The sequence below is a fragment of the Nyctereutes procyonoides genome, unplaced genomic scaffold, assembly GCF_905146905.1.
Source record: "Nyctereutes procyonoides isolate TBG_1078 unplaced genomic scaffold, NYPRO_anot_genome, whole genome shotgun sequence".
Taxonomy (NCBI): domain Eukaryota; kingdom Metazoa; phylum Chordata; class Mammalia; order Carnivora; family Canidae; genus Nyctereutes; species Nyctereutes procyonoides.
This window is the reverse complement of record NW_026575049.1, coordinates 1,003,795-1,030,440: the sequence shown is the minus strand read 5'-3', so window position 1 is coordinate 1,030,440 and position 26,646 is coordinate 1,003,795. Positions and strand designations below refer to the sequence as shown.

General features: G+C 39.1%; 1 protein-coding gene across 1 annotated transcript; it reads left to right on the top strand.

The window, feature by feature from the left end:
• Window positions 1–64: 64 nt before the first annotated feature.
• Window positions 65–24,785, top strand: PRIM1 (DNA primase subunit 1). Its single transcript, XM_055329124.1, has 13 exons — window positions 65–232; window positions 840–997; window positions 6,987–7,093; window positions 7,165–7,238; window positions 8,663–8,799; window positions 9,198–9,256; window positions 10,296–10,405; window positions 11,126–11,214; window positions 11,381–11,519; window positions 13,958–14,027; window positions 14,896–14,987; window positions 21,035–21,133; window positions 22,682–24,785. Exons 1-13 carry the CDS (start codon window positions 130–132, stop codon window positions 22,699–22,701), a joined length of 1,257 nt encoding a protein of 418 aa, XP_055185099.1. The 5' UTR covers window positions 65–129; the 3' UTR covers window positions 22,702–24,785.
• The last annotated feature ends 1,861 nt before the right edge of the window (window positions 24,786–26,646 follow it).

Sequence of the window (26,646 nt, the reverse complement as noted above, 5' to 3'; positions counted from 1 at the left end):
TACAATTCCCAGAGGCCCTTGCAGAGGCCGGGGCGTGGGCACAGCGCGCCTGCGCAGTGGCCGAAGCCCGGGCTGTGTGCTTCCCGCCAATTCTTGCGGTAATCCTGCCCGGGTTGAGTCCCGTGCTCCATGGCGACGTTTGACCCGGCCGAGCTGCCCGAGCTGCTTAAGCTTTATTACCGGAGGCTTTTCCCCTACGCCCAGTACTACCGCTGGCTCAACTATGGCGGAGGTGATGGAAGCCGGGGGCGGAGAGGGCAGTGGTTCGGGGGGCGGTGAGGAGGGGGCTCTGGGAGGGCGCTTCCCGCTCGCCGGGCGTCCTGTCGCGCGCTCCCACCACCTCAGGGGTGTAAAGGGGCGGAGCGGGCGAGCGTAAGCAGCCTCGGCCCCTGCGCGGTCGGACTCCCGTCAGGGCCGCGCTCGCCGGCCGCCGTGCCTGAGCCCGGGCGACGACTGGGTCCGAGCCTCAGGCTGCAGGGGAGAGCTGCCGACTTCGCAGCTGAGCTTCTTGCGGCCCGCCGAGGAGCCGCGGGTGACATTGCACCTTTAAATATTTCTGCATCAAAAAAAAAATAATAAAATAAATAAATAAATATTTCTGCATCTTTTCCCCCATTTTTACTTTTCCTATCAGATGCAGGATGGTAAGCCCTTTCAAGTTAGGGACTAGGTCTTTTTTTTTTTTTTAACATGTAGCACAGTGTTGGGCACAGAGGGCTCATTAAAATTATCTTCTCATGGGTCAGAGTTATAATGCCCCGAGCTGAATAAAGTACCAAATTAACAAAACAAAACAAAAAGTACCAAATTAACTTTAAAATTGTATATTTATTTTGCAGTAATAAAGAATTACTTTCAACACCGTGAATTTTCATTCACATTGAAAGATGATATTTACATTCGCTACCAATCCTTCAGCAACCAGAGGGATCTGGAAAAGGAGATGCAGAAAATGAACCCATACAAGATTGATATAGGCGCGGTATATTCCCACAGGGTAAGAAGTCTTTTGTGTATTTTGTAGTTTTGTTTTTAAACCAAGAACAGGGCAGCCTGGGTGGCTCAGCGGTTTAGCACCTACCTCTGGCCCAGGGCCTGATCCTGGAATCCCGGGATCGAGTCCCACATCGGGCTCCCTGCATGGAGCCTGCTTCTCCCTCTGCCTGTGTCTCTGCCTCTTTCTCTCTCTCTCCCTGTGTCTCTCATGAATAAATAAAATCTTTAAAAATAAATAAGTAAAATAAACCAAGAATGGATTGGTACCCCCATTGTTCTGAGATTTAATTTTTAGAGCTTATTCTAGTGGAGCCCCACTTTAACTTTCTTGCAAGTAAATTGCAGTATTTTTTGTTCCTTGATACTCTACATTTGGAAGTGAGTTGGTTGTATTCTCACTCGGACAAAAATATTGAGTATCTGGCCGAAAGAGTAAATGAGGAAGTCAGCATGGTTTAAAGGACGGTATTTTTAAACAATTACATTGTCTTCCAGCATTGGAGGTGTTTTGTTTTAAGTAACTTCTTTATCCAATGTAACTCTGAGATCGACAGTCACCTACTCTACGGGCAGAGCCAGGCCAGCACCCCATGGAGTCTTGATTCCTCTGTTTCTTTCACACTCTACATCTGTTCCATTAGGAAATCCCTTTAGCTCTACTAAAATAGTATCTGAAATCCAACCACTGGTACTGGTGCTACTACCATTATCATCTTTCATCTGAATCATGGTAAAAACTTTCTAACAATTTGCCCCTATAAACTCTAAAATCTATTCTTCAGAGAGTAGCCAGAGCAGTCCTTTTATTTTATTTTTTTAAGATTTTATTTATTTATTCATGAGGCAGAGACACAGGCAGAGGGAGAAGCAGATTTACACAGGGAGCCCAACGTGGGACTCCATCCCAGGTCTCCAGGATCATGCCCTGAGCTGAAGGCGGCGCTAAACCGCCGAGCCACCAGGGCTGCCCAACAGCAGTCCTTTTATAGCAAGTCAGAATCTGTGATTCCTCTGCTCAAAACCATTCTCCAGTGGCTCCCCATTTCACACAGAGTAGAAGCCTCTCTCTCCCCCTCACTCCCTTCACTCCAGCCACACTAACCCTTGCTCAAGCAGTTTCCATTGCCTAATCCCATTTTCCCAGGTATCTTGTCGGTTCCTTCCCTCACCTCCTCAAGTCTTCACTCAGTGATGCCTACTGTAACCTGCCGCTCCTACCCATCGCTACTGATGTAGTCTAAATGCTAGAATAGTGCCTGGCAGAGAGAGTGCACCATAAATATTTGTTGAACGAGTGAACATACCAAAATTGCCATTCTTTCTCTCCTTAAAAACACACAAATGAGGGGGAGAAATACGCTCATGGGATAATAGCTTTTATATGGAGCTTTTTCTTTTCTTTCTTCCCAGGATTTATTTATTTATTTTAGAGAGAGAGTGCAGGTGTGCAAGCAGGGGGAGAGGCAAAGAATCTCAAGCCGACTTACTGGTAGAGCCCAACACAGAGCTGAATCCTCTGACCTTGAACTCATGACCTGAGCCAAAATGAGAAGTCAGACACTTAATGGACTGAGCCACCCAGGCGCCCCAGGCTTTTTTTTTTTTTTTAAGTGTTTCCTACTCCCATTATTTTCTGCTCCCCAGAGGCAACTACTTTCTTTTAGCTGATTCTTAAGGTATTTGCCCCTCGTGTGAAAATAGTATTTTTGTATTTCTTCTGTTTTCCATTTTAAGCATAATCTACTTGACCTTCTACTCTGGCAAGTGAGGATTTAGCTTTTTTTTCACCTCACCTTCCCATTTCTACATGTCCCAATATGTTAGATTAAAAATCTGGGTGGCCCAGTCAGTTAAGCATCTGCCTTTGGTTCCGGTCATGTTCCTGGGGTCCTGGAATCGAACCCCACATTGGGCTCCCTGCTCAGCAGGAAGTCTGCTTCCCCTCCCCCTCTGCACCTGCCGCCCCCCACTTGTATGCTCTCCCTCTCTCTCTCAAATAAATAAATAAAATATTTTTTAAAAATCAGAGTTAGATCACTAAGTCAACCCCAAATTTCTTGCCAATTGTCTAATCTCCTAATGTATTCAGACCCACCAGGTAGTTGGTCAGTTTCATCCCAAAGAAATTTCACTGGAGCTTTCCAACCTCCAAGCTGGACTGATTGCTCCCTCTAAGCCTCGTGGATAAATATGATCCTGTAATCACCCCAGTTTCCTTTCACCTCTCTCCTGTTTTGGGTCCTGTGTTGCCTGAATCCTTTGTTCTCTTTGTGGTTTACTTCCTGGTTTTGGTAGAGCACATCCTTCAGGAGTTTCCTGAGAAAAGGTGCATGGAAAAGAAAATACTTGACACTTTCTATATCTGGAAAATGTCTTCATTCTACCTTTAGGCTTAAGTAATGGTTGAGTTTGTAAATCAGTTTCCCCTAGTTTCCAGTGTTGCTGTTAAGACTATTGATGCAGAGGGATCCTTGGGTGGCGCAGCGGTTTGGCGCCTGCCTTTGGCCCAGGGCGCGATCCTGGAGACCCGGGATCGAATCCCACGTCGGGCTCCCGGTGCATGGAGCCTGCTTCTCCCTCTGCCTATGTCTCTGCCCTATGTCTCTGCCTCTCTCTTTCTCTCTGTGTGACTATCATAAATAAATAAAAGAAAAAAAAATAAAGTAACTATCTATATAACTGCATTTAAAAAAAAAAAAAAGACTACTGATGCAGGGCAGCCCCGGTGGCACAGCGGTTTAGCGCTGCCTGCAGCCTGGGGTGTAATCCTGGAGATCCAGGATCAAGTCCCACATCAGGTTTCCTGTATGGAGCTTGCCTCTCCCTTTGCCTGTGTCTCTGCCTCTCTCTCTCTCTCTGTCTCTATGAATAAATAAAATCTTTAAAAAAAAAAAAAGACTACTAATGCATTCTCATTTTTGTTCCACTATGTTGGATTTGAAAGCTCTTAGGATTTTCTACCTATCCCCCATCTCCCTAATGTTCTAAAATTTGACTATGATGTGCCTTGGTGTGCATGTTTTTACACCAATAGGTGTAAGTGCTAGATACTTGATGGACTCTTATAATCATGAACTCATGTCCTTCAATTCTAGGAAATTTTCTTTTTTCTCTTTTAAGATTTTATTTTGGCGACACCTGGGTGGCTCAGTGGTTGAGCATCTGCCTTCAGCCCAGGGAATGATCCTGGAGTTCAGGGACCGAGTCCAACATCGGGTTCCCTGCATGGAGCCTGCTCCCTCTGTGTATGTCTCTACCTCTCCGTGTCTCTCATGAATAAATAAATAAATCTTAAAAAAAAAAAAAGATTTTATTTTGAAGTAGTCTCTATACCCAATGTAGGGCTCAAACTTAAAACACAGAGATCGGGCAGTCTGGGTGGCCCAGTAGTTTAGCGCTGCCTTTGGCCCGGGGTGTGATCCTGAAGACCTGGGATCGAGTCCCATGTTGGGCTCCCTGCATGGGGCCTGCTTCTGTCTCTACCTGTGTCTCTGCATCTTTCTCTCTATGTGTCTCTCATGAATAAATAAGTAAAATCTTTAAAAAAAAAAAACAAAACAGGGGATCCCTGGGTGGCGCAGCGGTTTGGCGCCTGCCTTTGGCCCAGGGCGCGATCCTGGAGACCCGGGATCGAATCCCACGTCGGGCTCCCGGTGTATGGAGCCTGCTTCTCCCTCTGCCTGTGTTTCTGCCTCTCTTTCTCTCACTGTGTGCCTATCATAAATAAATAAAAAAAAAACAAAAAAAAAATTTAAAAAAAAAAATAAAAAAATTAAAAAAAAAACAAAACAAAACACAGAGATCAATAGTCTCATGCTCTACTGACTGAGCCATCCAGGCACCCCCTTTTTTTTTTTCTTAAATACAATTTTTTTTTATCTATAATTTTTCTCTGATGTCTCTAGAAATCCTTAAGTCAGATGTTATGTGTCTTGGACTGATCCACTACTTCTTTTTTAATCGTATTTTCTATTTTTTTGTCCTTTTGCTCTACTTTCTGGGGAATGTCCATTGAGGTTTTCATTTCTGCTATTTTAATTTCCAATAACTTTTTTTAGAGCATCCAGTACTTTTTTTCATTGATATGTCATATCTTTCTGAGGATATCAATGATAGTTTAAGTTTTTGTTATTCAGTGTTTTCTCAAAGTTGCTTTTTTTTCCCCATTTTAACTCCTCTTTCATATTAGAGGCTTTCCTCAAGTCTGGTAATTTCTTGCATGTTGTTTATATTCAAAAATAGAGTACTAAGGACGCCTGGGTGGCTCAGCAGTTGCGCATCTGTCTTCAGCTCGGTGTAGTCCAGGTTCAGGGATAAAGTCCTCTGTTGGGCTCCTTGCAGGGGGCCTGCTTCTCCCCTGCCTGTGTCTCTGCCTCTTTCTCTCTCTCTCTCTCTCTCTCTGTCTCTCATGAATAAATAAATAAAATGTTTTTTAAATAAAGTACTAAAAAAGCTGATTGGAAGATGTGTATACATGGCTGAGATTTATTACAGAGTGATCTGACTGGACCAATTTTTGGGAAGCAAGTTCTGATGTTAATTTCTCTAGATCTTTGCTTAAATGAAAACTCCACTAGCACAGAGATGTTTGTTTTGATCACTCATCTTCTATTCCTAATGCCTGACACTCCTGATCAGATTCTTCAGAGAGGAATCTTCTGGTCTCCTGCCTGGGGTGGCAGTGATAGGATATAGAAGTGGAGAAGAGCACTGGGTCTCAGCTTTCCATATGTAAATACCCACTTAATCCCCTGTATATCAGTACAATACACTTTCTTCAACAGTACCTGTTGTTCCTGCCTCCCATCCCAATCCAAAGAGACCCACTGTTTGAGGTTCTCCCGATAATAATTAGGTATCTGCCAGGAAACTGAAAGTGCAGTCACCTAGCTCTGCAGAGTAATGGAGGAATCTGAGGAACTAACTGCTTCATAGATTTTTAACTGATAATATTTTTAATAATAGCTTCACCTCTACCACACAAACACACACTCTTACTCTCTCACTCTAGAGATACCTGTTGTCACCTGAATTTTGGGGGGATGCTGAGGTGTAATTTCCTTATTGAGAGCTTAAGATTCAGCTCTTATGGGTATCCTTATAAAAATTGTGGTAATATTTTCTCCTCTCTGGAACTTTTTGATTTTTAAAAAGATTTTTTCCTCTGGTCCTTTTTAAAAAGATTTATGCCTTTCTTAAAACCTTTACTATCGGGGCAGCCCCAGTGGCACAGCGGTTTGGCGCCACCTGCAGCCTGGGGTGTGATCCTGGAGACCCGGGATCGAGTCCCACATTGGGTTCCCTGCGTGGAGCCTGCTTCTCCCTCTGCCTGTGTCTCTGCCCCTCTCTCTCTCTCTCTGTGTCTATGAATAAATAAATAAAATCTTAAAAAAAAAAAAACCTTACTATCATTTTTGTGCAGGTTTGGAAAGACCAAGATAGGTATCTGTAGCCTGCTTTCTATACCTGGTGGCCCATAGCCTCAAAGGAGGCTACTTACAGCTTGAGCCAAAGGCTAAGTTCAAACTAATTGAGACCTTTTGAATTATTGAAATATTTTAAATACATTTTTATTACTTATATGTCCAATAATAATTAAAGGTCTTTAAGACAGCTTACAATAGGGCATTATTTGTATGTGCTTTTCCTAATCAGAAACCTAAAAAAGCTTTATTATGATCTCTTACTGATTAATAAATATTTATTATTCAAGGTTACATGTCAATTATATCAGTAGAACTAGAAAAAAAAACAAATATCTATGGTAATATATATTTATCAAAACCTGTTTTAGGTAGATGAAATTTACACTGTCATCAATTCTGGATGTATAGAATCCGAATTAATGAATTTTAACTGATAGAGAGTTGGCATTATAGTATGGTTTCTTCATTGTTCTTCGGCCACTTTTTTTTTTATGGGGGTAGAAAATAGCATAATTGGCAGCATGACAGCTCTTATAGAAAATGATTGATATTTTCTACTTGTAGCCCAATCAACACAATACAGTAAAGCTGGGAGCTTTCCAGGCTCAGGAAAAAGAACTGGTGTTTGACATTGACATGACAGACTATGATGATGTGAGGAGATGTTGTAGGTAAGTGCTGCATGCCTTGCTGGTAGGGTGGGTGATATCACTGACAATGAGTAATGATTCCTCTGCTCCAGTTCTGCAGACATATGTTCTAAGTGCTGGACCCTCATGACGATGGCCATACGCATAATCGACCGAGCACTGAAGGGCAAGTATTGGCAGTGGGGTCAAATGCAATAATCTGTTTTCCTGTGAATATTTATCTGTCTATACCATTTTATAATCAAATCTCATAGATTTCTAACATGTTTCCTTGAAACATATGGCCAGAAAATAAGAGATTTTTAGAATAAAGTTGTAGTTGAAACTCTAATAAAGCTATTGATCAAACCACTGAGTTTCTTCCCAATTCAGTCATCTGTCGAGCAGCTGTATGTGCTACAAACTGTCCTAGATGAGGGAAATATGAAAGATGATGATTACCTCAAGTAGGTTATACAGTCTAGGAAGGAGACAAAATTGAGGATTACATTTATGTTAAGTAATACACACAGGGTGCCCTGGAGATATAGAACAGCAGGAGTACATACAGAAATGGAAAGAGACTGCATCAGAAAAGGTAATGACAGGGGCAACTGAATAGCTCAGTGATTGAGCATCTACTTTTGGCTCAGGTCATGATCCCAGGGTCCTGGGATCTAGTCCTGCACCAGCTCTCTACAGGGAGCCTGCTTCTCCGTCTGCCTATGTCTCTGCCTCTCTCTCTCTCTCTGTGTGTGTGTCTCTCATGAATAAATAAATAAAATCTTTAAAAAAAAAATGAAAAGGTGATGATAATAATGTTAAAAATAGCTGACTCTCAGCACACCTGGGTAGCTCAGTTGGTTAAGCCTCTAACTCTTGATTTCAGCCCAGGTCATGATCTCAGGGTCCTGGGATCTAGCCCCATGTTGGGCTTCATGCTGGGTGTGGAGCCGGCTTAGGATTCTCTCTCCCTCTGCCCCTCCCTGCCCCTGTACACACATGCTCTCTCTCTCTCTCTCTGAAAAAATAAATAAATAAATAAGCTAACTCTATATAGGCTGTGTATCGTGTACAGGCACTGTTCTAAACACTTTAAATTTATTAACTTTTTTAATGTCCCTAGACAGGGTTTGTTTTTTTTTTTTAAGATTTTATTTATTTGAGAGAGAACACAAGTTGGGGTCGGGGCAGAGGGAGGAGAAAAAGTAGACTCCCTGCTGAGCAGGGAGCCTGATGCTGGGCTCAATCCCAGGACCCTAGGATCATGACCTGAGCCGAATGCAATCACTTAACACACTAAGCCAACCAGGCGTCCCCCTAGACATGGTCTTAAATGATAAATGGCAATTGGTCAAGGAGAAAAATGGAAATGCTGGAGTGTGAAGAAATTCTTGGCAGAGAGAGGAGACCACGATACGTATAGACATGAAGGCAAGACCATAGACACAGGAAACTACATGTAATTTGGTATAGTTAAGGTGAGTACATGTGAATAAGAGGTAAAAATGAAACCAAGGAAGTAAGCAAGAACCAGTTTATTAAAAAAAAAAAAAAAAAAAAGAACCAGTTTATTTATAGATTTTTAAAACTTATTTCTCCCCTCCTCAGAGGACTTTGGATTTAAGCATCGTCTCTGGGTATATTCTGGAAGGAGAGGTGTTCATTGTTGGGTCTGTGATGAATCAGTTAGAAAATTGTCCTCTGCAGTACGTTCTGGGATAGTTGAGTATTTGAGTCTTGTAAAGGTAAGATCTCAATGATATTTTACATTTTTTTGTTTGCCAGATATTTCCAAGCCTGAAATGTTTAGTGAAAAAAATGAAACTATCTTTTATATGCATATTCCAGAGTAGATGATCTTACCAGCAGATCAAATAATCATAGTAGCTACATTTTCTAAGATCTTTCATATTTTACTGTAAATATCCTCCTTTGTAACAAAAGGAAAAAATTGCTTTTCTAGTTCAATTATATCAAGTGAAGTTAACCCAGAAAGTTACAGGTATTGAAACTATATAAAATAGCATGTAAATTTCTGTATTTTGACAATTTAATCATATCTGTAGAACACATTAAAGAAATTTTTTTAGTATTTCATTTGTGTCATATATATGAAGGTTTTTTTTGATGGTTTATTTTTCAGGGTGGTCAGGACGTTAAAAAGAAAGTCCACCTAAGTGAAAAAATTCACCCTTTTGTCAGGTCTGTTGGGAAAGACTCCATGCAGTTCTTGTCTGATTTACCTACACGTGCTTTTACAGTTACACTATTACCAATTTTCTCTATTGGGGTAGCATTTTATAGATAATAATAGCAAGAGTTAATTGAATGGCTGTTTTATGCTGCAGTATGCATGACATGCTTTACAAATGTTCTCATTGCCATTAACAATAACTTCATGAGGGACATGGTGATATCTCCATTTATAGATGAAGAAAGTGGGATTTAGAAAGATTATATAATTTGTTTGGCACCACACAAGTAATTGTTAAATTCAGGATTCATGTCTTGGTCTGCCTAATTTCAAAACTCATAGTCTTTCCACTAAATTCATTACTTCTTTAGGTGAAAAGAGCATCGTATTAAGAGTAAGAATCTCTATTCTGTGGCTTTCTAAGACCATGATAAAATATTAGAGCCTCTATTTCCATATATATATATATATATATATATATATATATATATATATATATGTTGGGGAAAATAACATTTGCTCCATGTATCTCAGAGTTGTGGCACAGATTAAATAAACAATAGGTGTGACGTCTATTTGCAAATTGCTAAGCACTACATAATTGTTGAGGTGTTAAAGCAAGTACCTCAGTAGAAACTATTCTGTTTCTCAGTAGAAGCTATTCAGATTCTGTCCCATACTGTGCTACTGATGTATTATTATGTTGTCCTGGCCTGGTTGCTTTCTACCTTATTACATATTTATGATGCTATTAACCTTTTAATTTGTGGAGTTTTAGAAGTAAACATTTCTTGAATCTATTCTAAGCCAGGTACTGTACCAGGTTGTTCCCCCTTAGAATGTCTTAGTTAGCTCTTATGATCCTGTGAAGGTGTATTATTCCCACGTTACATAGCTAATTTCTGTTTGTGTTTTTCTTATTAGACTAGTATATGCTCATTAAAAAAATTCAATAGAAGTAAGCACTAGTCTCCCAAATGGCAAGAAAAACTACGCAATGTACATGTTGCCAATAGTATTAGGACTGTGCTATTATTATTCCTACAGCAAATCTATAAACATAATAAAAAAATACTTTGAAGAATATGCCTTAGTTGATCAAGATATTCTTGAAAATAAAGAAACCTGGGATAAAATTTTAGCCCTTGTTCCTGAAAATATCCTTTCTCAAGGCCATTTCTATGTCAGCTATATGTATTGATTTATGATATTATGTGTTCTGCCTACATATTCTCATATATTTACTCTTATAAGTTTAATCTTTTTACACAAAACTGGTTTTCTGCATTCTAGTCTGGAATACAATAAGAAATGAGGCCATTCTGGAAATAAATTTCATTTTTGGAAGTTGATCCTCATAGAATTAATAGATACTTAAAGAATGCAGAATCATTTAGTCAAAATATGTACAGATCAGGGAAGGCTTTTATATTAAACCATATAGTTATTTTGGCATTATTTCTGTCATATCAGTATATATTTTTACAGGGGAATGTTTTAAGAATATGTGTTTAATATTTGCATTTTAGAGGGCAGCCCAGGTGGCTCAGCGGTTTAGCGCCACCTTCAGCTCCGGGCCTGATCCTGGAGACCCAGATCGAGTCCCATGTCAGGCTCCCTGCGTGGAGCCTGCTTCTCCCTCTGCCTGTGTCTCTGCCTCTCTCTCTCTCTCTCTCTCTCTCTCTCTCTGTCTCTCTGTCTCTCTGTCTGTCTCTCTGTGTGTCCCTCATGAATAAATAAATAAAATCTTAAAATTTGCATTTTAGAAAACCATAATTACTTTCTAATAAACTTTTGAAATCCTTGTGGTAATACATACTGAAAACAAGTTGTTCGTTGATGTGCCCTAAATGAGTGTTTCCTTAATGACTCATTACCAATTCATGAGAAACTTCAACAAAACTTCCAGAAGCATCACAATTCACTTCAGCGTTGGGAGTGTTTGAAGAAAGCCATCAGCTCTCAGGTATATTCCATTGAAATCTCTGTTATAAATATAATAATGTAATTCTTAATTAAATTCTGATTGTTTTGCTTAGTAAGTTAAGTTAAAGAGCATTGGAAGCCATTTTTTTAAAGAAATCCTCAAAATTCCTAACTGATCCTCACACTAGACTTGCCTCTGCTTTTAGGATATCAAAAATGACAAATGTGGGCACTGGCTTGAATTGGAAATCATGCTTCAGTACTGTTTTCCACGGCTGGATATCAATGTTAGCAAAGGAATCAATCATTTATTGAAGAGCCCTTTTAGTGTTCATCCTAAAACAGGTACAGTATAAAGAAAGTAAAGAAAACTAGAAGAAAAATGAGTTCTTTTTGTTTTAGTAAGCATGTCACTCAGTATGAATATATTATGATGTCTGAGATATATGAAAAATAGAAAGACTATTAGGTAATACCTAAATTATTTTTTAATTGTTGATTAGTAGCTACCAGATGAGTTTTCACTACATAAATAATTTTCATCTGGGTTTCTGAGGTTTAGTATTGGAATTATAGAGGAACTTAGAAATCACAGAACAACAGCTGTTGTACAGCTGAGAAAACAGTTGTCCAAGAGGTTAATGTGACTTGTCTTAAAATAAATTGTGTCAGAGCTAGGAACAGAATTCAGTTCTTAAAACTCAAAGTTCTGTGCTTTGCCCACTATGCCTCCTCCCTCAGTTCTTTTTCCATAGTTTTAGCGTTCTTCCTTTACATTTCTCTTAAATATGTTTTGATAGACTGAAACTGACTTTAAAATAAATATAAAAGGTGCTATATTGACATAAACTTTGCATCATCCAGCCAGGAAACATACATAGTTGTATATAGTTGTCCTTTTTAGCATCAATAATCCAACTCTGTCACTCGGGTGGGATGTTAGGCAAATTTCTCTCTGTGCCTTGGTTTTCTCATCTGTAAATGGAGATAATATAGTACCTACCTCCATGGATTTTTATGAAGATCTAAAATGTAAAGTGCTCGGAAAAAGTGTCACACATTCAATTCTCCCAACTTGCCTAGTTTCCTTTCTTTAATGATCTGTAATGATTCTCTAGTCCATATATTAGAATAAGCCCCTTTCCAAACTTATCAACTATGTGTTTTCAACTTCTTTTGGTAATAAGCTTAATATTTCTTTTTTTTAAATGTTTATTTAAATTCAATTAATTAACATGTATATGGTTTCAGAGTAGAGTTCAGTGGTTCATAAATTCCATATAACACCTAGTGCTCATTATATATTTGTAATTTTTTTTTAAAGATTTTATTTATTTATTCATGAGAGACAGAGAGAGGATGAGAGGCAGAGACACAGGCAGAGGGAGAAGCAGGCTGTCTGCAGGAGCCTGATGTGGGACTCGATCCTTGGAATCAGGCCCTGGTCAAAGGCAGACGCTAAACCGCTGAGCCATCCAGGCGTCCCTATATTTATTAATATTAAACCTAATTCTAGAGCTTTAGTGGGGGGATCCCTGGGTGGTGCAGTGGTTTAGTGCCTGCCTTTGGCCCAGGGCGCGATCCTGGAGACCCGGGATCCAATCCCATGTCGGGCTCCCGGTGCATGGAGCCTGCTTCTCCCTCTGCCTGTGTCTCTGCCTCTCTCTCACTGTGTGTCTATCATAAATAAAGTTTAAAATTAAAAAAAAAAATAGAGCTTTAGTGGGTATCCCCTTATTCTAATATCCAGGGTTTGGGTAAATAATGATGTTCGTATGTATGTACATTTTGATTATATCCTTTTCCCATTAAGCAGCTGCAGTCTTCAAGCAGCAACTCTCAATTCTCCTAATTATTTTACTTGCTATTTACTTGGCATTTTTTAGATTCATTTTCTCATTTGTGCGATGTGATGAATTTTATGAGGTGTTCCCAGGTGTGGATATTATGAAATGATAGTATAATGCTGTCGACTTTATTTCTAAAATGCTTTCCAAAGATGCCCAACATATAGGTGTCTGTTCTGGTCTCACCAAATAAACCAAGTTAATGAAATGAACTATAACTATGTTATTTCATTTTCAGGACTCACTAGTTTGATATCATTCTGTACTTATATATAAAAGGATATTAGGAGGAAGGAGATAGAAATAAAAGTAGAGGGGGATCCCTGGGTGGCGCAGCGGTTTGGCGCCTACCTTTGGCCCAGGGCGCGATCCTGGAGACCTAGGATCGAATCCCACGTCGGGCTCCCGGTGCATGGAGCCTGCTTCTCCCTCTGTCTATGTCTCTGTGCCTCTCTCTCTCTCTCTCTCTGTGACTATCATAAATAAATAAAAATTAAAAAAAAAAAAAAGAAATAAAAGTAGAGGGATGCCTGGGTGGCTCAGTGGTTGAGCATCTGCCTTTGGCTTGGGTCATGGTCCTGGGGTCCTAGGATCAAGTCCTGCACCAGGCTGCCTGCAGGGAGCCTGCTTCTCCTTCTGCCTATGTCTCTGCCTCTCTGTGTCTCTCATTAATATAAATAGATAGATGATTGATAGATAGATAGATAGATAGATAGATAGATAGATAGATAGATAAGAGCACTAGGTAATAGCTCAACAGTCTTTCATACCTATTTTTTAAGAGAAATTAAAAGCACGGCTAACGTGTAAGTAATTTCTAACTATTGTTTTTTTAACAGATGAGTCTAACCCTTTTTCTAAGCCTTAAAGTTTAGCCAAAATAACACATAAGATTGTATTTTACAATCATCAATTTATAACTTTTGGTTCTTACAGGTCGAATTTCTGTGCCTATTGATTTACAGAAAGTAGATCAGTTTGATCCATTTACTGTTCCAACCATAAGGTATGTTCTAGATTATTGATCTTTTTTTTTTTTTTAATTTGTGATTGTTACTCTAAATTTGAAGTAGATTGAATTAGATCCCTTCCAGAGAGGCAGCTGCTCTGAGGCTATATGATGATGCCCTAGTAGGGCAACATTTCCTAGTGAGTTCCACAGAACACAAGCTGCTCTTCTCTAATAAAAAGATTACAAGTTCAAATAAGTTTGGGAAATAACAACTTAAACAGATAAAAAGTTATTTACTGTAAGATTTCCTAATTTTCATTATGCATGGAAAATTCTAACAAGAGATTGTGATTTTTAAACTATCCCAAATTTAGTTGGTCACATCTTTTTCACAGAAAATCTTGTGGGATTCATGTGCTATCACACACTGGGTAATGTTGACCAAGAACCAACTTTAAAAAATTTTATTCTAGGGTGCCTGGGTGGCTCAGTCACTTAAGCATCCAACTCTTGATCTTAGCTCCAGTCTTGATCCCTGGGTCATAAGTTTAGGCCCCATACAGGCTCCACACTGAGCATGGAGCCTACTTAAAAAAAAAAAAAAAAATTGGGCGCCTGGGTGGCTCAGCAGTTGGGCATCTGCCTTTGGCTCAGGGAGTGAGGTCCTGGAGTCCTGGGATCAAGTCCCAACATCGGGCTCCCTGCATGGAGCCTGTTTCTCCTTCTGCCTGTGTCTCTGCCTCTCTCATGAATAAATAAATAAAATCTTTTAAAAAATTAGAATTCTCTTATTCTGGGGCACCTGGCTGGCTCAGTCGGTAGGGCATGTGACTCTTGATCTTGGAGTCATGAGTTCAAACCCCACATTAAGTATAGAGTTAAAAAAAAAGTTTAAAAAATTCTCTTATTCTATTATTTGTAGCTCTGTCTGCCATGAATTGGATGCCGTTTCCACTAATGATGAGGAAAAGGAGGGAAATGAAGCTGAATCTGATATCAAACATAGAACCAGAGGTACGTTAATATATTGAAGTCTCATTTCAACATGTTGCTTATATAGACATCCTTCTGTCAGTCGAGTAATTAATTCTCTTTGGATTCAGCCCAGAATGGATCAATATTTATCCTGAAACCACCAAATAATAATATATAATATCATAATATCATATGTAACATGATATCATGTTAACAAATAATATCATAGCTATGTCCATTCTTCATCAATTGCCCGGAAGGTGCTGTTGAATCCAATTTAATCAACAGATATTTACTAAGTAACATCTAAATGCCAGGATCTATACTATAAGATTAAATTGTCAATTTGTGTTGATAGTTGTTTGACTCTCACAATCTTAGGTTCAACAGCTACTTGTTTAACAACTACTATGTATACAGTTTATCTATGTATCTATGTATATAGTTTATATATCTAAACTGTGGTTGAATTATATATTCAAGATTTTGAAGGAGCTAGGGAATTTATAAATCTTCTGCTAATAGAAGCCAAATCTTTATATAACAACACCCAAGAGACACTCTATAGCCACAAAGCCAATAGAACTTCCTGTGATGATGGAAATTTAATGCACTGCTCAGTGTGGTAGTCACTAGCCACATGTGGCACAATCCACCTGAATTGTGAAAACTGGATTTTCAATTTCATTTCATTTAAAATAGCCACATGTAGCTGGTGACTATTGTAATAGTGCAGATCTGTGATCTCTGACCTTTCTTAGTCAAATGATGCTACCTTCTGTCAAAATCCAAGCTCAAATATCACTCCATTAAAAAAAAAAATCATTTCATCTATTCCAGCTCTAACATAATACCTAAACATAGTACATTTCATTATTATTAATGTTTGTAGAATGATTACAAGCATTCTGTGTAAGGTATTTGAGGGGCACCTGGGTCGCTCATTTGGTTGGGTGTCCAACTCTTGGTTTTGGCTCAGGTTACGCTCTCAGTCATGGGATCGAGCTGAGTCTGGCTCAGACTGAGCACAGTGTCTGCTTGTCCCTCTCCCTCTGCCACCGCCCCCACACTTTCTCTCTCTCTCTCAAATAAATAAATAAACCCTTTTTTAAAAATAAGTAAATAGGGGCACCTGAGTGGCTCAGTGGTTAAGCATCTGCCTTTGGCTCAGGTCACGATTCTGGGGTCCTGGGATTGAGTCCTGCATCAGATTCCCCTGCAGGGAGCCCGCTTCTCCCTCTGCCTATGTCTCTGCCTCTGTATGTCTCATGAAAAAATGAATATTTTTTTAATGTAAGTAAATAAAGTATTTAAAAAATGTCTCCAACATGAAAAATCAGAATAAACTGGAAAAAGGCACTCAGAGAAAACAGATAATGCAAGGAATAAAGAAAACCCTTATTTTTTTAAGTAATGGTTTAAATCATCTCTGTGCGCAACATGGGGCTCAAACTCACCACCCAGAGATCAAGAGTCCTATGTTCTAACTGAGCCAGCCAGGTACCCTGAAAACCTTTTTTTAAGAAATTAATATCCTGGGATCCCTGGGTGGCGCAGCGGTTTGGCGCCTGCCTTTGGCCCAGGGCGCGATCCTGGAGACCCCGGATCGAATCCCACGTCGGGCTCCCGGTGCATGGAGCCTGCTTCTCCCTCTGCCTGTGTCTCTGCCTCTCTCTCTCTCTGTGACTATCATAAATAGATAAAAATTAAAAAAAAAAAAAAAGAAATTAATATCCTCAGAGGATAAGGGAAGATAGAGTATCCATGAAGCAAGATCAGATTGCTATGAAAAGAAACAGAGAACAAAGAGGTCTTAGAAATCAGAAACATAATCCTTAGAATACAAAAATCAGTGGAAGAAAGTAATACAAAAAAGATAAAGATAAGTTTGTTGTTATTTTAAGGAGGAAAATGATAAAGGAAATCAGAAGAATGGTTCAGGAGGTCTCATACCTCCTGTTGTTTCAGAAAAACAACAAACAAGGAGGGAAAAAATATCAATTATATAGGAAACCATTGTGAAAATGGGCCCTTTATTGAAAAGGTTCAGCATAAGAAAACAAACCAGCACCAAGGCACATCATTTCGAAATCTCAAAACACTGAGAATTAAGAAAAGAGCTTTCTGATCCCTTCCTACTTGTCCCCCGCAAAAGCCACAGACCTAAGAATGGCCTCGAATTTCTAAACAATTGAAGTGTTCATTTGCTAGAAGTAGATACTGGAAAAGAAAAAGTGGTTGCCATTCAAGAGGATGGAGAGGTCAGAATTAGAGCAGGAAGCTGCTATTTTTTCCAGCCTGTTAGTACTATTTTATGCATAGATTTTATGCATAAAGATTACTTTAACACAATTTTTTAAATATTTTTTTCAATTTTTTTAATATTAATCTCTTGATAGATATCTTTTTTATTCAGATATTTTAAAGAGAAATTTTCTAATATAACTATTCAAAAATAAACTAAACTATCATTTCAAGTATTCATAAATAGTCAACAGAAGTGCTTTAGAAATGGTGGGGGGTTGGAGTAAGTGATATGTAAGTTCCCTACTATTGTTTTAGTTTCTGTGATTTGAAGCCTTTGTCCTTTTTCATACTAGTACCATTTGTTCCCACCCTTTTCCCAAATCCTGGAATATTCTCCTCTCCTCTCATTATATCTTTCTTCTTTTTCTTTTTTATTTATTTATTTTTTTAAGATTTTATTTATTTTTTTTTATTTTTATTTATGATAGTCACAGAGAGAGAGAGGCAGAGACACAGGCAGAGGAAGAAGCAGGCTCCATGCACCAGGAGCCCGACGTGGGATTCGATCCTGGGCCTCCAGGATCGCACCCCGGGCCAAAGGCAGGCGCCAAACCGCTGCGCCACCCAGGGATCCCTTAAGATTTTATTTGAGAGAGAGAGAGAGAGAGAGAAAGCACAAGCAGAGGGGAGGGGGCAGAAGGAAAGGGAGAAGCAGGAAGCCCAATGCGAGACTCAATCCCAACACCCTAAGATCATGATCCAAGCTGAAGGCAGATACTTAACTGACTGAGCCACCCAGGCACCCCTTCTTTTTCTTCTTTAAATATTTTATTTAGGGACTACCTGGGCGGCTCAGTGGTTGAGCATCTGCCTTGGGCTCAGGGTGTGATCCCAGAGTCCCAGGATAGAGTCCGACATGGGGCTTTCTGCATAGAGCCTGTTTCTCCTCCTCCTTCCAATGTCTCTGCCTCTCTCTGTCTTTCATGAATAAATAAATTCTTTTTTAAAAATAAAGATTTTATTTTTTTATTATTATTTTTTTCTTAGATTTTATTTATTTATTTAAGAGAAAGGGTGCAAGGGATCCCTGGGTGGCGCAGCAGTTTAGCACTTGCCTTTGGCCCAGGGCGCAATCCTGGAGACCCGGGATCAAGTCCCATGTCGGGCTCCCGGTGCATGGAGCCTGCTTCTCCCTCTGCCTGTGTCTCTGCCTCTCTCTCTCTCTCTCCCTGTGTGTGACTATCATAAATAAATTTAAAAAAAAAATAAAAAATAAAAAAAAGAGAGGTTGCAAGTGTGAGTTGGGGGAGGGGCAGAGGGAGAGGAAAAGAATCTCAAGCAGATTCTACACAGACTATGGAGCCTGATCCAGAGCTCAGTCATACCACTTAAATAATGACCTGAGCGGAAACCAAGAGTCAGATGCTTAACTGAGCCATCCAGGTGTCCCTAATTCTATTTTTTTTCCTAAGACCCACTTCATAGCCACCTCAGTAACCCTTTACTGATGGATTATTTGGCCTTATAATTATCAATATGCCTGTTTGGTCTTTTAATTTTATATTGTTTTCTATTACTACATACGGGACTTGTTTTTCCAGTTCATTTAAAAACTTCTTAAAACCAAAGAGTTTGGTGCTCACTTCAGCAGCACATATAGAATTTAGCATAGTACTTAATATGTAATAGGTAGTTAGTAAATATTTAAGTAATTATTGAGTGTCTATTATATATTCCACAATGGTGAAGTAAACATATAGACTTCTTTTTTTTTAAGATTTTATTTATTCATGAGAGACAGAGAGAGAGAGAGAGAGAGAGAGGCAGAGACACAGGCAGAGGGAGAAGCAGGCTCCATGCAGGGAGCCCAACGTGGAACTCGAACCCAGATCTCCAGGATCACACCCTGGGCTGAAGGCGGCACTTACCGCTGAGCCACTGGGGTTGTCCCATATGACTTATATACAAGGAGCTTAGAATCTTGAATTAAAGATTCAAAGTTTATGTGGTTGATCCCAAACCAAACTGTTTGTTATACATTTTATTATTAAAAGAAAATTCATATATAAAAGTTTAAGACAAACTATAATGTGCTTTTATAATTGCCACAGTTCAGATATTTATCCTTAATATCCTCATCAAAATTCCTTTTCTAGCCCCAAGTATGTTTATTAAATTTTTTTAAGTATAATTTTTTTCACTCTGAAATGAACCATTATGAGGAATATTCCATGCAGTCATAGCATGCTACCGAAATCCAAATCTCATCTTGTTCTCAGATTTTCTCCCCTAACAGATATTATAGATTGTGTAACTAAATAAATGAATAAGATTCTGTATTCAAAGTTTTGTTGTGTACATCTTTTAAATTTTATATAAATCAAAGAATACCTATACTTAAGTCACTGACTATAAACTTCAGTTTGTCCCCAGGTCAAATGCCCTAACTTCACATTTTTAATGTTTGCTCTGTAATAAAATTATTTATTACTGAAGCCACAATTTCTAAAGAAAGGAATATATGAGACTTAACAAAGAGCAATAGATAATGTCAGTCTAACAGTAGAAAGCCTGACTACTAAAGTAGATACGTACATGTGACTTGGATATTTTTAAGCAGCACTCTCTTAAAATACAGTAGCCACATATGGCTATCAAGCCCTTGGAAAATGTCTAGTATAAACAAGGAACTGATTTTTTTTTTAATTTTTGTGGCCTGTGTTTTGTTTTTTGGGTTTTTTTTAAATTTATTTATTTATTCATGAGACACAGAGAGAGAGAGAGAGAGAGAGAGAGAGAGAGAGAGAGAGAGAGAGAGAGGCAGAGACACAGGAGGAGGGAGAGGCAGGCTCCATGCCAGGAGCCCGATGTGGGACTCCATCCTGGGACTCCAGGATCACGCCCTGGGCCAAAGGCAGGCGCTAAACCACTGAACCACCCAGGGATCCCCAGGAACTGATATTTTTAAATTTAATTTTAATTGCTTTAAATTTTTAAAACTGATAGAGGCCTGGGTGGCTCAGTCAATGGTTAAGTGGCCAGCTCTTGATTTCAGCTCGGGTCATGATCTCAGGATCTTGGGGATAAAGCCTTGCATCAGGCTGTACACTCAGTGAGGAGGAGTCTGTTTCAGTATTCTCTCTCTCCCTCTGCCCTTTCCCTCACTTTCTTACAAGTGTGTGCACACACTCTAATATAAATAAATAAAATTTTTTAAAAAGCTTTAATGTTTAAAATTTAAAAGTTTTAATGTTTGGGAAATTTGGGTAAATGAGCCTACTTTTATACTATTTTACACTTCAAATATAAATATAAATCAAATATTTCTCATGATAATGTATCATCTAAATTGAGATGTGTACAAAATGCTAGATTTCAAAGACTATGAAAGAGAATGTAAAATATTTCAATTTTTATGGTGTATTAATATTTTAGATACACTGGATTAAATATTAAAATTAATTTTACCTTTTTAATGTGGCTACTAGAGTAGTTAAACAACACATTTATCATTATGTTGGAAGTACTGTACTAGAGAATTGTGTTGTTGGGACAGCCCGGGTGGCTCAGCAGTTTAGCGCCGCCTTCAGCCAGGGTGTGATCCTGGAAATACAGGATCGAGTCCCATGTTGGGCTCCCTGCATGGAGCCTGCTTCTCCCTCTGCCTGTGTCTCTGCCTCTCTCTGTGTGTCTCTCATGAATAAATAAATAAAATATTTTTTTAAAAAATAGAGAATTGTGTTGTTCTAGAGAATTCTTATAAGAAACTTAAAATTATGCTGTCATTGTTATTCTTGCTTCCAAAATGCTAATTACAATGCATGGCCTTTATAATTTAGATTATAAGAAGACTAGTCTAGCTCCTTATATAAAAGTTTTTGAACAGTTTCTTGAAAACCTGGATAAATCCCGAAAAGGAGAACTTCTCAAGAAGAGTGGTAAGACTCTATACCTTTCCCTTTTAGCCACTTAGATCTTAGTGTGGGAAGTTGAAAGCATCCAGCAAGTGAGTAATTTTAGAGCTCTAGCCTTTGCCCTCCTAAAATAAGTTAATAATTTAGCTTACTATCCTTGGTGTTTTAAAAATTGAGCTCCCTTAATTCAATTCAACAGATATTCATTAAACATTTCTGTGTATAGGGTAATATGAAGGAAACAAAGATTAATTACAAAAATGAATTCCACACCATGCCTCCCTGCCCTTAGGAAGTACTCACTGATAAAAACAAAAAAGTATAAAATGCTAAGAAAGATCTCATCTGATTGAGAGAACCTGAGATTTCATATGAAGAGTGGTATTTGAATGCTTTACAGTGAGCTGCTATGCAGATTCTAATTCCCAATGCCATTATACCATGCCTTGAGGTATGAGTAGGATTTCCACAAGCAGAGATTTGATAAAGGTACAGGAATGGAAAAAGGAGACAGGTTGTTCATTCTTGAAGGAATAGCAAAGGTAAAGGCATTAGACAGGAAAGCGTCAGGTAACTCTGGAGTCCATCGAGTAGTACAGCTAACCTGGAACAAAGATGTGTCAGGAAGTGATAGAATTCTGAAGAAGCAGACTAAAGCCAGAGTATCAATGGCCTTGAATTCTAGTCTTGAGAGTTTGGGCTTAATTCAACGGGGACAAGGAAGCTAGCAAAGGTTTTTGAGTAGTACCATGATTTATAGTTTTATCTAGCAAAATAAAACTAACAACAATATATCTGAGGAGAGGAAGGGGGGAGAATAGAGAGAGCAAGAGGCCAGTTGGGCTGTTCCCATTAGGACACTAGTACCGGCTATCTCCAAAAGGTGCAAATACTAGAGCCATCCTTGAGAGTTGGTAATGATTTGGAAGTAGAGATGAAAGAGGAAAGTTAGGAAAGTTAAAAGTGTCACAGAAGCCAGGGGAAAGGAAAATTTCAAGGAGATTATCAAGTGTCAAATGCAGTAGAGAACTGTTAAGATCCTGTTGGATACTGAAACTAAAAGGAGATACTAAGAGTAAGAGGACAGCAGTATCAAAGGAAAAAGTTCTTTGAATAGGAGAGATGTGAACATACGTATAAGCCAAATGAAATCAGCAGTGAATATTATTCAGGAAATTGATAGATACCATAGACAACTGTAGTAGGGTTATAGAAATACAAACTCCCTTTCCACTTCATTTTTTAATAATATGCATGATGTTTAAAGAGTAGTGCCCAAGATAATGCTGAACTCATAGTAGACACTCAAATATGTGCTTATTGAATGAACAATGATGACTCTGAACTTGGAAAGCCTCAATGAACCTGCCATTCCAACTGGCTGTGTTAAGTCCTTTGTATTCTTTTTCTGTACTAGCTCAGCCTGTAATGTAGGCTTCAGCAAATGTGAAAACAAATCTTTATGCATGATGTGAATTTAATGGAAGCATTAAGCAAATCAGAATGTGAAAATAAATGGGATTTGTCTTGTTTTCCCTTACTATCCTTTGATAAGAATCTATTCTCTTTCAGATTTACAAAAAGACTTCTGAAGATAACAACTCTCCTCAAACCAGTGTAGATATCTTCTAGCTTCAACCAAGAATCAGATATTTCAAGAGCCATTTGATAAATATTGTAGAACCATAGATGTGTCTTAATGCTCAAAGCAAAATTTCCTTTTCTTGAAAAATGATTATGTTGAAAAGATTCCTGAGACTACCAAAGGAGAGTGTCCAGCTTTCTGGAAGGAAGAATAATGGGAGAAATAAGTGGATTGCAGATACATTTGTAAAAGTTAATATCATACAAAGATAATGCGAAGATTTTTTTTATATACCTTTTACCAGTTGCCATATGTATTTTGATATACTTCTACCAGTTGCCACATGTAGGGGCAAGTGAGCAGTAATATCCCAAAGACTCTAATCTCGGCTCACTGGATACAGCCTCCTAATTAATGAACTGAATGAATATTCTAGGTGCATGAGAGCTTTGTCCTTAAGTCTTAGACACTTAATTATACCTAGAATGTGTATTTCATCACTTTTAATGTTGCTTACTGATATTTTTGTTGGTCAGCCCACACCCCACTGCCCATCTTTTAAAAATCATTTTATACTGGGCATCTAAACACACGGAAACTTCAATTCAAAAAATATGTTACTGGATTACAATAGGAGATAGTAGAGTGTTTTTTTACAACTGTTGCATTTGTAGCTACCAACTTCCTTCCTCAGAAAACAATTGGATTAGGCTGCACCATAAAGCAGCAGCTTAGAATAACCAGTTTCACTGATAAAAACTTGTTATACTTGTCAAAACACTTCCCTTTCTACATACCCAGATACTTAATTTTAAAGGTTTTTTTCTACCATATTTAATTTTTTTTTTCTGAAAATGTCAGATTTCTTTTGCCTCGTTTTACAACCAATCTAAACAAAACAGTCATTCTGGTTTACAGTCCATCTTTTGAGAAACACTGAGAAGTCAAGCTATCAGGCTGGTGCATTCTGTGATTTATGAAAATTTTCCTTCCTTTGCATTTCCTTTAACATAGTTTTCTCTATAGCCACACAGCCTTTTTTTTCTTAATCTTTTGTGTTATATATATAAAAGACTTTACAGTGCAGTCAACATATTGCAATGCCTTGCATTTCCTTCTCGTTTCTAATTTTTTTTAAGAAAAAACATTAAAAAAAAAAGAAGAAGAAGAAGAAAAAAAAAAGAAAGGGCAGCCCAGGTGGCTCAGCGGGTTTGGCACCGCCTCCAGCCCGGGGCGTGATCCCGGGGAGCCGGGATCAAGTCCCGCATCGGGCTCCCTGCATGGAGCCTGCTTCTCCCTCTGCCTGTGTCTCTTCCTCTCTCTCTCTCTCTCTCTCTGTGTGTGTGTGTCTCTATGAATAAATAAATAAAATGTTTAAAAAAAAAGAAAAAACATTAAAGACCATTGTGCAAAATTCCTCATTATTTAAGCTTCTAATTACTATATATTGTTCAGTTTTTAGGTCTGGAAAAGTGGGTCAGTTATAATTCCTGAATAAAAAATTACTAAAGACTCAGTCCATCTTAAGACTTCAGAACAAGCCTGGGTAGCTCAGTGGTTTAGCGCCGTATTCAGCCCAGGTCATGATCCTGGAGACCCATCGAGTCCCACTTTGGGCTCCCTGCATGAAGTCTGCTTCTCCCTCTGCCTGTGTCTCTATCTCTCTGTTTCTCATGAATAAACAAAATCTTAAAAAAAAAAAAAAAAAAGACCTTTGGGCAGCCCCGGTGGCGCAGCGGTTTGGCGCCGCTTGCAGCCTGGGGTGTGATCCTGGAGACCCGGGATCGAGTCCCACATCGGGCTCCCTGCATGGAGCCTGCTTCTCCCTCTGCCTCTCTCTCTGTGTCTCTATGAATAAATAAATAAAATCTTAAAAAAAAAAAAAGACTTCAGAACAAGAGTGTAAGAACTGGTATTATGCTTCAACAAGATGTTTCAAGCTTCCAAAATGTCTACCATTTAAAGTCTTTTAATGCTTTAATATTAAAGTTCTTGGATAAAGCTGAACATATTGTACTCATGTAAAAGAATAAATGTTTTTACACTGTATGCTAACTGGAATTTAAATAAAAATTAAAGGGGCGCCTGGGTGAGTCGGTTAAGCGTCTCCCTTCAGCTCAGGTCATGATACTGGTGTTCCAAGTCCCAGGACTGAGCCCCACATCAGGCTCTGTGCTCAAAGAGCCTGCTTCTCCCTCTCCCTCTGCCCCTCCCCACTCATTTTACTGGGTGTTATATGTCAGCAAATTGAATTTAAAAAAATTTTTTAAACCTAAAGGATTTTTTAAAAATAAAGTCCTTTTTTTCTAAATAAATAAATGTAGTTCTTGAAGACAGCAGAAACATGCTCAAAAACTATACTGACTTCCCTATTCTCTGATTTTACCAACTCCTACATATATGAGAATTGTAGAAACAAAGGGCACAAAACTGTCTTCCATCTCCAAACTTGCCAATTTATTAAAAAATCCAAAGAAAATACATCCTTCCTTAGTCATTCACAACAGAAGGGTCAGTGGGTTTGATTGGAAAGGAAAGGAAATGGTCAAAATATTTACTTGTCTAAGGAGATGATAAGCTATTGCTGGCCCTTTCTTCTGAAGGTAAATAGACTGTGCTGACAAATCTTCCAGATCACATATTTACTCATAAAAAGTAATACAAGGGATCCCTGGGTGGCGCAGCGGTTTGGCGCCTGCCTTTGGCCCAGGGCGCGATCCTGGAGACCCAGGATCAAGTCCCACATCGGGCTCCCTGCATGGAGCCTGCTTCTCCCTCTGCCTGTGTCTCTGCCTCTCTCTCTCTCTCTGTATGACTATCGTAAAAAAAAAAAAAAGTAATACAAGCACTTTTTAAGTAATGTACATATATTACCTAGTTTTCCTAACAATCTTATGAAGTAGTTACTATAGCCCCGTTTTATAATGAGGAAACTGAGGCACAAATGGGTTAAATCGCGAAAGGTCACTATGAGGTGACCAAGCTGTGATTCAGACAAGGAGTACGGCTACAGAGTTCATGTTTTATATATATGTTTTTTAAGTTTATTTAAGCAATCTCTACACCCCGCGTAGGGCTTAAACTCATGACCCTGAGATCAAGAGTCCTGTGTGCCCACAACTGAGGGGCCAGGCACCCCCTACAGAGTTCATGCTCTTATCACTCCGCGGTACTGCCTCTCCTACCTGAAAAAAGTTTCAGCATTTCTCATTCCCGGTAAACCCCACTATTTAATTGAATTCTAATTTACGAATCCTCACTTCACAAGTAGTTTCCAAAGCATAGTCGCTGCTTCCCTTAAAAGGCAGCCACAACGCGAACAGCGCAGGCTGGTTTCGGTAGGGTACTTGCGCCATGGCCTTTCACTAACACAAACACTGAAATTACACCCTACTGTCCAGACCCTTACCGTGTAAAGCATGATTTTCTTTTCTTATTTTAAAGATTTTATTTATTCTTGAGAGACACACAGAGAGAGAGGCAGAAACACAGGCAGAGGGAGAGAGAAACGCAGGCTCCAGGCGGGAAGCCCGATGCGGGCCTCGATCCTCGGTCTCCAGGATCAGGCCCTGAGCTGAAGGCGGCGCTAAACCGCTGAGCCACCGGGCAGCCCCTGAAGCATGATTTCTTAACGTTGAGGGCTGGGACTACTAGAATGAATAGTATCTGTTTACCTAAAAGGAGGCCAAAAAAAAGAAAAAGAAAAAAAAATAGTATCGCTCTTCCGAGGAGTGCAATCGACTAGCTTCAGCACCGGTCTAAACCGTGTACTCCAAAAGTAAAATAGCGGAGGATTAACCTAAGTCACCGCTGCCTTGCAATAATGTGACCACGATCCGTGGAACCCGGTATTATTTAGTGTCTCCTATTTCCCTGCATTCGTTGAAAAGGGGAAATGGAAAGTCACTGTATGTAGTACGGCCGCGCGGCTTCAGTGCCGAGCGCGCAGAGG